General features: G+C 43.7%; 4 protein-coding genes across 5 annotated transcripts; 2 read left to right on the top strand and 2 right to left on the bottom strand.

Moving 5' to 3' along the window:
- Positions 1–954: 954 nt before the first annotated feature.
- LOC125051848 (ribosome biogenesis protein BOP1 homolog) lies at positions 955–4,829 on the top strand. Its single transcript, XM_047652435.1, has 8 exons — positions 955–1,186; positions 1,269–1,382; positions 1,594–1,668; positions 2,262–2,502; positions 2,581–2,743; positions 2,830–2,971; positions 3,072–3,401; positions 3,487–4,829. Exons 1-8 carry the CDS (start codon positions 1,100–1,102, stop codon positions 4,774–4,776), a joined length of 2,442 nt encoding a protein of 813 aa, XP_047508391.1. The 5' UTR covers positions 955–1,099; the 3' UTR covers positions 4,777–4,829.
- Positions 4,830–7,069: 2,240 nt separating this feature from the next.
- LOC125051608 (bolA-like protein 3) lies at positions 7,070–7,865 on the bottom strand. Its single transcript, XM_047652048.1, has 3 exons — positions 7,659–7,865; positions 7,412–7,561; positions 7,070–7,281 (listed from the first exon to the last, which is right to left on the bottom strand). Exons 1-3 carry the CDS (start codon positions 7,704–7,706, stop codon positions 7,138–7,140), a joined length of 342 nt encoding a protein of 113 aa, XP_047508004.1. The 5' UTR covers positions 7,707–7,865; the 3' UTR covers positions 7,070–7,137.
- A 948-nt stretch (positions 7,866–8,813) lies between these two features.
- On the top strand, positions 8,814–10,674 carry LOC125051607 (eukaryotic translation initiation factor 3 subunit F). Its single transcript, XM_047652047.1, has 4 exons — positions 8,814–8,969; positions 9,209–9,355; positions 9,927–10,423; positions 10,495–10,674. Exons 1-4 carry the CDS (start codon positions 8,861–8,863, stop codon positions 10,567–10,569), a joined length of 828 nt encoding a protein of 275 aa, XP_047508003.1. The 5' UTR covers positions 8,814–8,860; the 3' UTR covers positions 10,570–10,674.
- Positions 10,675–11,864: 1,190 nt separating this feature from the next.
- On the bottom strand, positions 11,865–15,030 carry LOC125051606 (DNA repair protein XRCC1). 2 transcript variants are annotated; one of them, XM_047652045.1, is made up of 10 exons: positions 14,883–15,030; positions 14,685–14,795; positions 13,773–13,859; positions 13,525–13,689; positions 13,267–13,444; positions 12,916–13,182; positions 12,690–12,849; positions 12,434–12,618; positions 12,244–12,365; positions 11,865–12,178 (listed from the first exon to the last, which is right to left on the bottom strand). In XM_047652045.1, exons 1-10 carry the CDS (start codon positions 14,931–14,933, stop codon positions 11,903–11,905), a joined length of 1,602 nt encoding a protein of 533 aa, XP_047508001.1. In that variant the 5' UTR covers positions 14,934–15,030; the 3' UTR covers positions 11,865–11,902. The 2 variants fall into 2 exon arrangements, with proteins under 2 accessions (XP_047508001.1, XP_047508002.1); XM_047652046.1 differs by lacking the exon at positions 14,685–14,795.
- Between the last annotated feature and the right edge of the window lie 395 nt (positions 15,031–15,425).

Below are 15,425 nucleotides of genomic sequence, written 5' to 3'. Positions count from 1 at the left end.
CAATTACAGCACTAGAGCGCATTTTGCGGCATAATGCTCAACGTTGAGTGTTCCAACTACAGCAACGCTTCGCACAATTGAGCACTCTCAAAACGAATGCTCTCGCGTGCTTCTCGCAAACAATACCAAAACAGTGACAGAAAATTGACCAGTATTTTTCTTTAAGTTGGCATTTATCGAAATTTTCGTTAGTAAATATTATTTATTGTTGAAAAATTTGTAAGGCTTTCGTTTCGTCGTAGATTTTGAAAATAATTAAAGTTATTTCAAACTGCTAAAAAAAAAAATATTAGTATGGATGAAGGTATAAATAGTTACTTTTTTTATATTCCACATTTAAAATATGAATACAATTTTATTTTAAAATTCAGATCTGTAAACAAATTTACTTTACAGGATTATACTTTAGAAAAGATTGCAATGGTTTTGAAAAAGTATATAATTTTTTTAGAAATCATTAAAAAATATTACTCAAAACGTAAATGATGTAAACTTCTTACATGAAACTAAATATTTTACTGTTAATTTAGCTTGTTAAAACCTTATATTCTTTAAAGGTTTTCTCTTATTTCAGTAAAAAAATGTTAATGAAATAATTTCATTATTAATTATTTCATTATTATTATTAACCAATTATTATTGTTTACCACATTATTTATACATTAATGAGGTTGCTAACTCTATTCAGACAATTTTTTTGTCAACACTGACTTAGCGCACTCTACTGATGCATTTGAAAACTAATTCACGTTCCAATTAAGCTTCAGCATTATGCGGCATTGTGCGGCACTGAGTCGCAAAATGCTCTGTAATTGGAAAACGCACAAATACTATTTGTAGATAGGTGTCCGCTGTCCACTGTGAGTTGTGACAACTGTAGAACTATAGTTCTACAAGATCTGTGGTTTATAAGATATATTCTATGTGTCTGTACCGTGTAGTGTCAAGTGTCCAAAAAAAAAAAAAATAGTGTCAAGTGTGTTGTATTCTAGTGCACGTGTTTATTAATGTATACAAATTACAAATGCAATATTTTTTAATTTTAATAAGCGAATACTATTTATAATTTTAAGTTTTATTATAAGAGTATGATTTTAAAATGCCTCCATTCCGAACTGGTTTGTTAAAACGAAAGATAGAGTATGACGGGGCTATTAAACCATGCGGTAATAGAACAACACAAGAAGTAAGGAAAATATATTATCTGAAAAGATACTTGCTCAATTACCTGTGAAGTAAATATTAATTTTGTATATTTTAACTTTCAGGAAAATGAAAGTAGTGATAAAGACGAAGACTTATTAAAAGGTGAATTAGACAATGAAGAGGATGGAACTGATTCTGAACACGAGTCAGACGAGAAATCAGATACAGAACAAGATGTTAGATATTATATGATATTATTATTATGATATTAACTTAATTTACATTATTATAAGACTTCCTATAATGTAACTTGTAAAAACAGAGTTACATTTCAATGTTTAACATTTTATCCGAGTTAGCTTAATGGCAAACACCAATTTGTGTGATGTGAATTTCTCTCTGTTCTACTGCATTATTTTAATAACTGTTTTGTAATATTTTTTGCAGAAAGTTTTGTTTGATAATGATGTTGACTCCCTTCTGGGCGATAATAGCTCAGACCACTCTGCGGATGAATCCTCAGTAAGTATCATAATATAATTTAGAAAATAAATGTTATATCCTTTTATTTTATGTGTAGTGAGATCTTTTGGATCTATTAAAAACTAACCTAGGAATATTTTGTCTGTAATGATTTAAAGTTCTATGAGAACTTTTGAAAGGACTTTTATGAAATTATGAGATAAATTACTGTCCAGGTTACCTGTAGGAAATGTAATATTATGTACATATCATTTTTTTAAATAAGAGGTGAAAAATTTAAATAGAACATTAGTTTGCATACATTTTAAATAAGTAACTATAATTCATTTACCATATATTTTTCATGACAAGACTTAGTGCAAGCTATAGCATAGAATGTTGACGATTACAATGTTTCTGAATATGATTATGTAATCTTGGCTTGGCTTCAACTCATCTTAACCCTGATTTGATTATCTTATACTAACAAGTCTCAATATCTATCTTATAAGAGGTATTCTGCTATACGGCTGTCTGTTGTAATTCCGTGCACACTTTAATGTCTTGGGCAGTATAGTTAATGAAATTTGTATGCATTGTAATGTTTCTGAACTGAAACATTACAATGCATACAAAAAAGTGTTACATTTTAGGAATTGACAGATAGTGAAAATGATTCCGACGAAGAGAGCGAAGACAGTGGATCGGAGTCCGTAGGGCCGACACTAGGATCCAGTGACGATACACAAGATAAAAAGAAAAGTGTCGATAAAAAGAAGGATCTAAGGAAAAAAAGTATGACAAACCAAATAAAAAGTAAAGTCTCAGACTCCATACAAAAACTATCAAACGAAATACATTCTAATGTGACTTCACAACCGGTGCAGCAGAAAGGTGAGTGACAGAGACGCAACCAAAGTGGGAGTGGCTTATTCTTTTCAAGTAAAAGCTGATAACGGCTGGTTTCTGCAGACGAGTACGAATCCGGCGACTCGAGCGACGAGGAAGAGCGCGTGAACACGGCGGGCGACGTGCCCTCTTGGTGGTACGACGAGTTCCCGCATCTGGGCTACGACCTCGACGCTCGCCGCATAGCGAGGCCGCAGCGCCGCGACCTCATCGACGACTTCCTCAGGTCGCTGCATTTTTCAGAATTTGCACGCTGCGGGGCGTGTCCGTTTTTATAGAGACGTCTCTTATATATTTCCTATTCTCTTACAGAAAATGTGAAGACCCTGAGTTTTGGCGAACGGTCAAAGATCCTTCCACGGGTCAGGACGTCATCTTGTCCAAAGACGACTTGAAGCTCATAGAGAGGATCCGAAACGGTAACGTCCCTTCGGAGACCCACGACGAATACGAGGTGAGGGCGCGCAGTGACCGGGCTGTTGAAGTGTACTTCCACAAAATCGACTTCAAAAAGATCATCAGCATTTTTACACTCTCCTCTCTCATGCGGACAGCCTTGGACCGAGTGGTTCACCCGCGAGGTGTTGGCGACTCCGCTGCGCGCCTTCCCCGAGCACAAGCGCTCGTTCCTGCCCTCGCGCTCCGAGCAGATGCAGGTGGCGCGCCTCGTGCACGCGCTGAAGATGGGCTGGAGCCACACGCGCCGAGAGATCGCCGCCCGGCGCCGCGCCGCCCGCGCCCGCGCTTTCTACGACCTTTGGGGCTCCGACGACGCCGTGTCGCGCCGAGCGGCGCCTCGCCACCTGCCCGCCCCGCGGCGGCCGCCGCCCGCCCACGCCGAGAGCTACAACCCTCCGCCCGAGTACCTGCTCGACCGCAAAGAGGTTCGTCCATTCTTCTCGGTCGAGCGACCGACGCGTCTCGGCGCGATCGTCCCCCGCCCTACGTCGCTTCTCTCTCGCGTTGCAGACGAAGGAGTGGGAGAAGCTGCGGGAGACGCCGTGGAAGCGCAAGTACACCTTCCTGCCGACGCGACACGCGTCCCTCCGCGAGGTGCCGGCCTACGAGCGGTTCACGCGCGAGCGCTTCCTGCGCTGCCTCGACCTGTACCTGGCGCCGCGAGCGCTCAAGATGCGCCTCACCATCCGCGCCGACGACCTCGTGCCGAAGCTGCCTTCGCCGCGAGACCTGCAGCCCTTCCCCACCGCCGAGGTGCTGCGCCTCTCGGGCCACGAGGGCCTCGTGCGCAGCGTCGACTTCGACCCGGCCGGCCAGTACGCGCTCACCGCCGGCGAGGACGGCACCGTGCGCGTCTGGGAGGTCGCCTCGGGCCGCTGCCTGCGCACGCTGGCGCTGGGCGAGCCGGCGGCGGCGGCGCGCTGGACTCCCGTGGCCGGCCTCAGCCTCGTGGCGGCGGCGGCCGGCGCGCGGCTGCTTCTGCTCAACCCGGGGGCGGACGTGGGCGCGCACCGCGTGGCCGAGCGCACCGACCGCCTTCTGCGCGACGCGCCGCCCGCGCACGACGTGCAGATGGACGAGCGCACGCGCGCCGCCGTCAAATGGGAGGAGGTCGACGAGGCGAGCTGGGCGCGCGGCGTGCGGCTCGCCGTGCGGCACCTGGGGCCGCTGGCGCACGTGGCGTGGCACGCGCGCGGCGACTACCTGGCGGCGACGGTGCGCGACGGCGGAGCGCGCGCCGTGCTCGTGCACCAGGTTTCGCGGCGGAGATCGCAGCTGCCCTTCCGCACGGCCAAAGGGCTGGTGCAGTGCGCGGTGTTCCACCCGCGCGATCCGCGGCTGCTCGTGGCGACTCAGCGCGCCGTGCGAGTGTACGACCTGGTGAAGCAGCAGCTGGTGCGCAAGCTGCTCACGGGCGCCCAGTGGGTGAGCTCGGTGGCGGTGCACCCGGGCGGCGACAACGTGCTCGTGGGGTCGTACGACCGCAAGCTGGTCTGGTTCGACCTGGAGCTGTCGGGCGAGCCCTACCAGACGCTGCGCCTGCACGGAGGGGCCGTGAGGGCCGTGGCTTTCCACCCGCGGTACCCGCTGTTCGCGTCGGCCGGCGACGACGAGCGCATCGTGGTGTCGCACGGTATGGTGTACCAGGAACTGACGCAGAACCCGCTGCTGGTTCCGCTGAAGCAGCTGCGGGGTCCGGAGCGCCGCGAAGACCTGTGCGTGCTGGACCTGCGCTTCCACCCCACGCAGCCCTGGCTGGCCGCCGCCGGCGCCGACGGCACCGTCCGCCTGTACTCGTAGTCCGTAGCCCGCCTTTGTTATATCCTTATGGTTGCAATAAATGTTACATTTCACCCTTTGCCTTTATTTATTTGGTCCATCCACCATTTAACCTCAAAGCCATGTTTATATTGTACTGTAGTAATCATAGAACTCTTAAGCTGGGTCCACATTTGTAGCATGTTGACGTATCACGATCAGTCGTATCGTATCTAGTATCTGTATCATAAATATGGACGCTCATTTTGTCCATGTCGTATATTTAAGGCGTATCTTGTAAAAAACGCGTCCATACTTATCAAATGCTGTATCATGTCAGTGTATCGGCTTTAACTTTACAAATATAGACGCTTCACTTTTCTTCCGATGTATCATGATGCGCGTGTCTTTCAGTGCACCTTTCCCTTCTCGTAATGTTCAGTCATGTCTTCGTTCCCAAACGGTTTAGCCATGTCAGCAATTGCTCACAGTTTGGCGGTGACTAGCGCCTGTTATATTATCATTAATAGTACTTTAAAAAAAGTTAAATCTAGACGTAGACGGCGCTGGAAGTGTTTAGAAACCGAAACAAACATGGTGGAATACCATTGCTGCGAGATTTAAAATTTCAGCATACCAGCGGAAAATACAAAAATTTCACTCGCATGTCACCCATTGATGTTGTGTATTCCCTTTGATGATCGCGAAAAAACCGACACAGGATGGTTCGCGGTGTATCAAGTATCGTATCGCGATACAGTATCAAAATACGTCCATACCACCGATCGTGATACGCGTATCGGATACGAGGTGTATCAAGATACGCGCTTAGTGCGGATCGGGCCGTATCCGATACGGCATGTATCATAAACGGGTATCATTTTGCGTCCAAACTAACGATCATGATACGCGCCGAAGCCACGCAACGGAGATACGATACACCGAAATGCTACAAATGTGGACCCGGCTTTAGATGACCTAATGTAGTATATTGCATTCATTTGTCATTTGTTTTTGTGAATTGGCGGCAAATCTAAAACTCTTGTTATTCGTGAAAATGAACCTAACGCGAGAAAATTTTCGGTGAATGATTTATAATTTATTATGACTTTCGTTGTGGGCTAACTCAACAGCAAAGCTATGACCGGCTGCGACTAGCTTTTCTAAATGAAGCCCCATCTCGTGCCACTATTTACAATTGGTTTTGGCGTGGACGTAGCAATCTCAATGATAATCCGCGTGAAACGTCCTTTAACAGCGACTACTGACTGAAGATTACATCAGTGCAGTGCGACGCATGATAGAGGAAGACAAGAGAGTGATCTATCAGCATTCAGCAGATACGGGCAAGCCTAGGCATTGGTATCTATGAGTCAAGTTCAAAAAATAATATTACACGAACATTTAGGCGTCTGGATGCTTTGTACCAGGTGTTTCTGGTCGTCGCCCGTCGATTACAGTATTCACCATACTCTAACCGCATGGACTGGTGTCGCCAAATGTTAGATAAGTTCAACGGCGGTGACTCAAATGCTGTATTTGACATAGTCACAGGTGATGAAAGCTGGATATATTGCTACGAAACCGAAACCAACAGATAATCAGCTCAGTGGGTGTTTCCTTTCGAGGATCGGCCAACTAAGGTAAAGAAAGGAAGAAGTCAGGGAAAAAAATGATTGCCTTATTCTTTGATCATTTCGCGACAGTTGTGCTAGAAGATGGAAGGACATTTACTGCAGACTGGTATGTCAATCGCTGTTTGCCTGTTGTCTTGGAAAAAATTCGACAACAGCGCCCTCGAACCAGGATCCTCCAACAATCAATTCATAGACGATGCTTCAGCGCACTCCGCAAAACGGACTGCTGAATATTTGACTATGGCAGGTGTCGAGATCAGTCGAGTCATCAGTCCTGACCTGGCGCCCTTCTACTTTCATTTATTTCTAAGAACTTATGATAAAATTCGAGGTATTCGCTTTACGAGCCCTGTAAAATGCCATAGAAGAGACCCCTAAGGATGAATGGGCCCACTGCTTTTCTCAGTGGTTCTATCAAATGCGACGATGTGTAGAGAGGAAGGGATATTACTTCGAAAAACAATAAACTTTCTACTTTAAGCCGTTTTTCATTTTCTAAACATTTTCAGTGTTACCTAGGTATTTTACACAGCTTTAACTACCTGTTTTCTGATTCTTACTTGTGTTGGAAAATGGAAACAAACAGATAAACCTTCAGTTTTTATAAAATAACAAGTGTCTGGCCATTGTAGGCTCTTGCTCTATAAATTATTGTGTGCAGAAAATAGTTGTGCACATACTAAATAAAACAAAGTTGATATTGTTTGATAAACATTATATTAACACAGCCAATGCACAGATATACTCTATTTTAAAATGGTGATTTCTAGTTTTTAGATGATGATGATGATGGAGTTGTGTGAATTCTAATACCATGCATTTCTGCTATTTCACTTTTTAAGGTTTCAGTTACAAGCCTGTGTTGTTTCACTCTTGATAAACCAATAAACTCCTTTGCTTCTACACTTATCTGAAATTATAACATTTTTGAGATATAAAACTGGAGGAATAAAAACAATGTAAGTAATGTATAAAATACGGAATACTTTAATGCACCAAACCCATTTATAAGTCCGCCGGGACTAATGTTGGCTACTTACCTCATACATAGCTCCACAACCTCCAGATATATCTTCTACACACACATATGAAATGCCAGGCATTGCTCTCTTCAATGCCTCTGTCAGTTGTTGTTCTTTTGTAACGCTATTATTTTCAAATGCACTGCCGCTTCCACCTACTGCACGTATCTGTTTTAAATTGGAATATTCATTTATCATGTTATTTATAATATTACAGGTAGCGAGCACGTTTAAACATAATCAGACGTTTGTCACATTTACTAACCAATTTCCCTCTCATAGGTTTTGAGACTTGAAAGATATGTCGAAACATTTTATTGAATATATGAAGAAAATAACATATACTATTGGTAACGTAAGTGTAACGCTAACATTTAGAAAACTATAATATGAGAAAATATTCTGGTACAATACTAAAGGTTTTTAACCTTTGTTTACATAACATTACTTTGGTCACAGACTAAAGCTTAAAAAAGAGTGTAATCATTTTTTTTTTTGGAGTTTATGGCCTGGTATCTAGACCTTTAGGCCAAAGAGTGTAATCTAAATGGGCTTAAATCGTAGGTAGAGTATAGAACTAGATGAGCTTCTTTAATAACAATAATAACTAAAGAGAGAAGGCATTCACGTGAAATACTTAAGTGCGAGCGAAACAGAGAATCAGTTTTTCTGTCTCTATTTGCGTATCGGGTTTTATTTGTTTACCACCGAGCCCTTGGTGGTAAACAAGTTTTCACCGCTTACTGATAAATCTGTGAAACCCAAGTCAAACCCATATTTTAAGACTTTATCCTTATAAGAGGTGTATTTAAAGTTTCAGTCATGGTGAATTTTTGCATAATTGGCTGTAAAAGCTATAGTGAACGTAAAGAACCAAACATAACCTTTCATCGGTAAGTAGCTTATTTTGTCACGACTCAGTAACTTTATTCAAGAATTATTCATTCGAATATGTATTTTGGTCAATAATAAGCAATCTTCAATGAATTAAAACTGTAAATACGACATATTATGTCGATCATTCGCTATCTCACACGCTGTACGCTGATGCCTTGTCTATACCATAGTCCGTCTACGTATACGTAACTTCATAATGTATATCTATATGCCACTATATTGCCATGAGACTACTCTCTTATCTCACACCTCACAACACATATAAAACGACAGACTCCATAACTATATAGACCAGCAAATAACATAGATGCAGCTGGTTTCGTAAAGGAAATATACTAGTGCTTTTTCATAGAAAAATCTGAATGCAATGCTAATCCTTGTAATTTTCATACAAATTTAGTTTTTGACTTTCCACATACACTACTAATAAGGCTCATTCTTGAATAAGGCCCCCTAGTCCTTGAAAAACTATTACTTTGTCATCCGTCATTCTGTATTTTTATAAGAGTTTTATCTGCAAAAGCATTCTGTGGCACAGAATCTGTGCTAATATTTCTTTTAAACGTCAACATGGCGCTCAACCTAGCTGTTAAAATTCATCCTGTTGTATTATTTCAAATTGTTGATGCATACGAACGTCGAAATGCAGATTCACATCGAGTTATCGGCACCTTATTGGGTATTTCTTCTCTTAGTTTAACTGTTTAAATTTTAACTACATAGCCTTAACCGTGCGGTTTCATTTGTCGGTTTTCATGTGTTCTCTCTTATTTTTACAATGTACTTGATCATTTTTATAATTGATCCATGAATAAACTTAATATTAACAAGCGGCTGTAAATGGACAGGATTTGTAAATTAGATAAATATGTTGGTATAATAACTGGTAAACCTACAGGTTAAGTTTCTGGGTTGCAGGCACTGCGGACAAGGGAGTGGTGGAGGTGACCAACTGCTTCTGTGTCCCGCATAAAGAACATGCCGATCAGGTGGAGGCCGAACTGAACTATGCCATGGATGTATATGAGCTAAATCGGCGAGTCAATGCTTCCGAGAGTATCGTAGGTAATAAAATTTATTTTTTATTTTGTTTCTTATTTTAAATTTACGAATGCGAATTGTCCAGTATTAGGTTTAAATCAATAATTTATTGTAATAGTTCTCCAATTGCTAAAACATTAATAACATGGCAGATAACTACTGAACTATACTTAATAATTTTAATGTGACACTTCAACAGATATTTTTTTATTCTAGTTGGCAGCCTATGTCTGTATTAAAATACAAAGGCTGTATTTTCCTTTAGCCATTAAACTAAAATTTAGGAATATTAGGAAAGGTGTTTATAAATCCTTTCCTCTACAAATTTATAAAGCTTAATAACTAAGACCAAAACAGGCTATATTGGTTCTGGAACAGTATAGTTTTCCATGAAGATATAAAAAAATACCAAAAAGGCTAGGAAATTTAATCCTGCTTCACCAGACCTATTCTATCCTGCTGGTCTAGTCATAGTGAACTTTGGGTAATAGTATTACTCTGATCCGTCCTAAGAAACCACCGATGTCCCTATGTTACTATTAAAAGTAAATAAATGAGTTTCTGTATTAATAAAATAAACAATTATCCGCCTCAGGCTGGTGGGCCACGGGCAACGAGGTGACGAACCACTCGTCGGTGATCCACGAGTATTACGCGCGCGAGTGTCGCGAGCCCGTGCACGTGACGGTGGACACTTCTCTGGCCGGCGCGCGCATGGGTCTGCGCGGCTACGTGTGCGCGGCGCTCGGCGTGCCCGGGGGCAAGCAGGGCTGCATGTTCACGCCCGTGGACGTGCAGCTGGCCCGCTACGAGCCCGAGGTGGGCGCCCTGCGGCTGTGCTCCAAGACGGTGGGCGGGCGGGGCCGCCAGGTGCAGCCCGGCGGAGACCTGACGCTCGTGGCCGACGCGTCGGGGCGCCTGGGATCCCTGCTGGAGCAGGTGCTGCAGTACGTCGACGAGGTGGTGGCGGGACGCGCCTCGCCGCACAACGCGGTGGGTCGGCAGCTGCTGGAGCTGGTCAACTCCGTGCCCAACATGGCCGCCGACACCTTCGCCACCGCCTTCAACGCTAGCGTCAAAGACTCGCTCATGGTGCGTGTCGTCTTTTCTCTCAGTTCACTCCTCGACCTCAGATCGGCCTCTATATTAATCTCCTTTTGCAGGTGGTGACTCTCGCTCAACTCATCAAAACACAACTCCAACTCAACGAAAAGCTCACTCTTCTCACCTCTCAGTGAAAAGTTTCAAAATATCGATTTGTACGAATCGGTTCAGTGGAAGCGTCGGCGTCCGATAAAATGTTTTGTAAAATATTTCATGTAATAAATAATTCTTTACGATTATCATCAATTATTATTGGCCCGGGAGGCGGAGACCGCTCTAGGTTAATCATTAAAATTTCAGTAATTAAGTACCTAATTATTATTAGCTTATGCCTTTTTCACGCTTTAGCGTTTGCATATTTTACAAAAAAAATTCAAAATCAATAGTTTGTTTAAAATCACTCTCTATGTACATAAGCGAGACTGCGAGAGCGCAGCAAGCTTTTGCTGGCGGAGTGTGGAGCGCAAGTACCTTTTTACTCTTGTAAGTACTGAAAAAGACCTGCAGTTGGTAACACTCATTGCCAAAAAAAAATTCTTAATATTATCTCCACATTCGGGAACATGCAACTGCAACAGACCCCTTGGGGTTCCGGTAGGAATCGAAGGCTGGGCCTCGGTGTCAGATTTTGAAAACTGCGGCAAATGGACGCATTCTTCTGCGAAGGTTTCTTCTAAATCAGTGGCATAAATAATTGTTTTAACTCCTTTGCTTTGCTCTAATAAATTCACTGTCGTCATTTTCAGTTCATTCAGCGCAGTTTCCATAGGAAATGAAACGTTGTGTTTGCTGTATTACATATAAATAATTTGCCGGTTCTTAATAGCTGCATAATAATTATCAACGATGAAAGATCGCCTCCCTTCTAGCTCAATGTGCCCCGTCGCAACTTCATTAAAATGAAAATTTGGTTTCTTCTTCTTACATCTTTTGTGTAAGGTGGTCACTTCGCATCTCTTGATTGCCTCTGATTCAAAATTTTCAAACTCTTTCGTCACGCAACGTATCAAGATAAGCATGTAATGTCTTGTAAAGACTAACGATGGAAACAGAACTTGCTCGTAGCTGTGTTTAACTTTACGAGCACAGAGTTCGAAAGGCATATTAACATTATTGCAATTTCTAGTTTTGATTTTTCTAAAATTGCTTCGAGTTATTGACAGATTTTGTAGTACTAATGTTAGGATACTAAAATTTTCCATCTGCTTGTAGATCCAGTTCACAGATCATTTAGTGTTTTGTCTCAGTCTAGTTGAAGATGCAGAGGATAGCTAGAGGGGCACGCCCCTCTAGATCGTCGCGCCCTAGGCTGCAGCCTAATTAGCCTAAGGGTTTATGCCGTGCCGGGAGGTATGGAAGCGATGATGTCCGAGCGGAAATCAGACGGGATCGGGGGTGGCGACGTCGTTCTGTTTTTAATAAAAGAGTATTTCCGGGGGCAGCATTTAATATGAGACGATCGGTGCCTCACTCGGACGATGGATCGCGACAGAGCGAGTACCGAAGGGGGTCGGGGGCCGCCCGTAGCCGAAGCGCGGCCCAGAGCCAGGCCGGCCGCAGGGGGTCGGCCGACCCGTGCCGCTCCCGCTCGTGTCCGCCCTGGCACAGCACGTGCGACGCCCGCCCCTCCGGCGCCACGTCCGCTCCCGACGCCCGCAGGTACCTCTCCAGCAGGGCCCGGCGCGACTCGGGAAGGCCGTCACAGACGCCGCACGTCCAACCTTCCAAGCAGTCGCTCAGCAGCTGAAACGAAACACGACGTCAGCGACGAGCGTCACGGCGGAGGGGCGGGGCGGCGTGTGAGATACCTTGTCGGGCGAGAGCCGCGAGCTTCGTCCGCGCGGCGGGGAGTCGAGGCGGGTGACGTCACCGTCGTCGGCGTCGCCGGTCGCTCGGAGCACGCGCTCGATCTCGTCTTCCGTGTCGGACCCTAAACGACCAAACGTAAAATAAACGGTTTAAAGGGGACTTAAATATTGAAATGCGGCGAAATCTGACCCGAGCTCTCTTCCGCCTCGGCGGGGTCGGCGACGTCCGGCGGCCGGGGCTCCGTCGCGTAGGGCCTCCAAGGCATCCGACGGCGAGAACGGACGCAGGCCTCGATCCACTCTCCGCGCACGGCCACGCACGCCTCGCCGCTCGCTCGCACCGCTCGGAGCTTCGGCGTGTTGGGGAACGCGCATCTGGGAAAGAGACGATCTCGCATTCGAGCAGAACTCTTCGGGCGATCCTTTCGACCTCGAACGTCACTCACACGAGGTGCGTGCAGCGCGGCGAGTAGTCGGGCTGATACCGCGCTCCCAGGCTCAGAGCGGCGTCCCGCAGGAGCCCCCTCCGGGGATTCTGGTAGCCGCTGAGAGTGAACACCACGCCCCGCAGGATGCCGCCGGCGCAGAACGCGTCGTCCGTCGTGGCTAGAAGGAGTCGCTATCGAATATCAAGAAGGCTAAAAACGAAGAGACTAGAAGACCATCACTCACCACTCTGGGCCACGGTGCGTTTGGGAGAAAGCTTCCTATCGACTGATTCTTCATTTGGAGCATTCTTTTTGCTCTCCCTCTCTTCTCTTTCATCGCACGACTCTCTCTTCCTCTTCTGACTCTTTTGTTCGTGATTTTTGTGAGAAAGACCAGAGTCTCCGCAATCTCGCCCTGAGGTCGTTTGACCGATCGGGACTTTGCTCAAACTGGTCGACGGGTCGGAGATGTTTTTGAGCACGTTGGACGACGCTTGTCTTATTTTGGCATCTGGAGAAGATTGTGGAAATTTGTCTAATGCTGAAGCCTCCTTTCCCCGGCAGTCTCCGACTTTAATAATGAACGCTTAAATACCGGTGGCGAGGGCGACGGCCGAGGTGGGAGGGCGATGGCGCGCGAACAGCTCTCCGGGGCGGAAAGTGTCTTCGTCGTCGGAGGTGGTCTCCAGAGGCAGTGGAAAGACAGGACCTCTGCCCCCGGCAGCCTTTGCGCCTTCCTCCGGGGAGAACACGTGGATGAAGGAAAGGCCATACTGTAAGGCGATTGTATAAAGTTCAATATGAATGTGCGTCGAGAGTCCCCCGTGTCACAACTCACTAATCTGTGCGTCACCTGGCAGTGCTTGTTGTATGGCTGTGAACACACCACCCGCAGTCTGTCCCAGGGGCGTAGTCGCGTGGCGCTCAGCTGTTCGCCGGAGAAGGTCCTGACGCGATCCACGCCTGACCCTCGACGGGACTCGCCGGCCGAGACGAACACACAGCTCGGGACGAGGACCTAATTTTTTCAATTATAAATCATAACAAACTCATTATTAACCGTTAATAAAAGGCAATTCATTAATTAAACCAAATAATTACCTCAAATGGATCGTTAGGTTTCTCCGAAAGTCCAACCAACACTTCAACTAATGCCGTATGGTGAGCTCCAATCTGTACTGACTGGATCTAAAATATTTAAATACAGTATGAAGTAAAAGTAGTGACTCAGATATTATGCAAATCCATTTAACCATGATCAAAACAACCAATTTCAATTACCTAGTTACTATTCAACGTTCTACTACTTTTAATTGTTACTGGTACAAAATGTATACATAGAAGTTGTTGTTGTTAGTTTTATATTATATCTGGCATCATTTTAAGTATAACAGTGAAGACCAGATATTATTTGGTCTGCACAACACTTTAAATTCTGACATGTGTTAGGTAATTTGATATTTTGAAAATTGTGATATTTGGAATTTTCTATATTTGTAACTTGTGTTGCAATTTTTATTTTATTTCATAAAATCTAGATGTTCTATGACAGTAATGTTCAGTATTGAAACAACAACACAAGCAGTATTAAATCATATGTACAGACATACAATACATAGATACAGATCTAAAAGTTTATGTTTATATATTTTATATTTTAAAATTTGCTTGCTGATTTCACAGCTGATTGTGCAGTTAATTCTAATTCATCCGTCAGTAAGTTTCTATTTGTCCTAATTTTGTGGTCCAAATAAAATTAATTACTGATGAGATAATGTCCTCAAAAGAATGAAAGAAAAAAATATATGTATAACTTAATATATCCTGCTTTGTGTATCTACCAATAATTGTGCTCAAGATTCAACAATAATTAAACTTCAACATAAACAAACATAGTAATTCACAGTCTTAAGACTGTGAATAATATTATTTACTTATTTTAATTAACATTATTTAATGTTTATTAAGAATTTAATATAAAAAGTTATCACACATTATACAAAAAAAAACCACCTGAACAGCTTTGGTCAGTTGAAGAACAACTGAGCATGTCGCTTCTCCCTTTCGGCAGAGCCATTTCCTTTTGGTGATATCTGGTGCTAGAAGATTACTCGCTGGGTTTCCCTGAATCATTCATTCAAATGGTTTTTAGCCTTACAAGGTTTTCTACAAAAAGCTTGTATTTTGAATAATATTAAATTAAAACCTTACAGGGTCTTCATTGCTAAAACTAACAACATAATCAATTTTCACTCTAGGCATTTCTCGTCTTGAAAAATCCACAACGTTTGTATTTTTACATATTTAAATGAATCAATGTGTATTATAATTTTTATAAGATTTTATGGCTAGGTAACGAGTCCATACTCCATTTAGCCAAGTCAAAAACTTACCTTATTTACAGCCAAGTCAAAAACTAAATTCGTATGGGAATGACAATTGACAATTAGCTATACTCTGATTTTTACGGATTTTTCATTCCGTAGAATTAGACAGACATTTCATAAGTGTGGCTACTAAAAAACTTCTCCACCGAAAATTTGACTTATTTGAGGGCAATAAAAAAATGCTACGTATTTTTTATGTTTTGACCTAATGCAAAAATAACAAATATTTCAATATCACGAACAATATATATCGAATTAAGTTTAATTACTTTATTTTATTACTTAGTTGGCATCACTGCCTACTAATTCCAGGTTTAGTAAACCTTTAAAAAAAAATTAAATGTTATCTTTACTGTGCGTCTACTGC

The sequence above is a fragment of the Pieris napi genome, chromosome 8 (genome assembly GCF_905475465.1).
Source record: "Pieris napi chromosome 8, ilPieNapi1.2, whole genome shotgun sequence".
NCBI lineage: Eukaryota > Metazoa > Arthropoda > Insecta > Lepidoptera > Pieridae > Pieris > Pieris napi.
The sequence above is the reverse complement of the archived record's forward strand: the minus strand, read 5'-3'. Positions and strand labels throughout refer to the sequence as shown.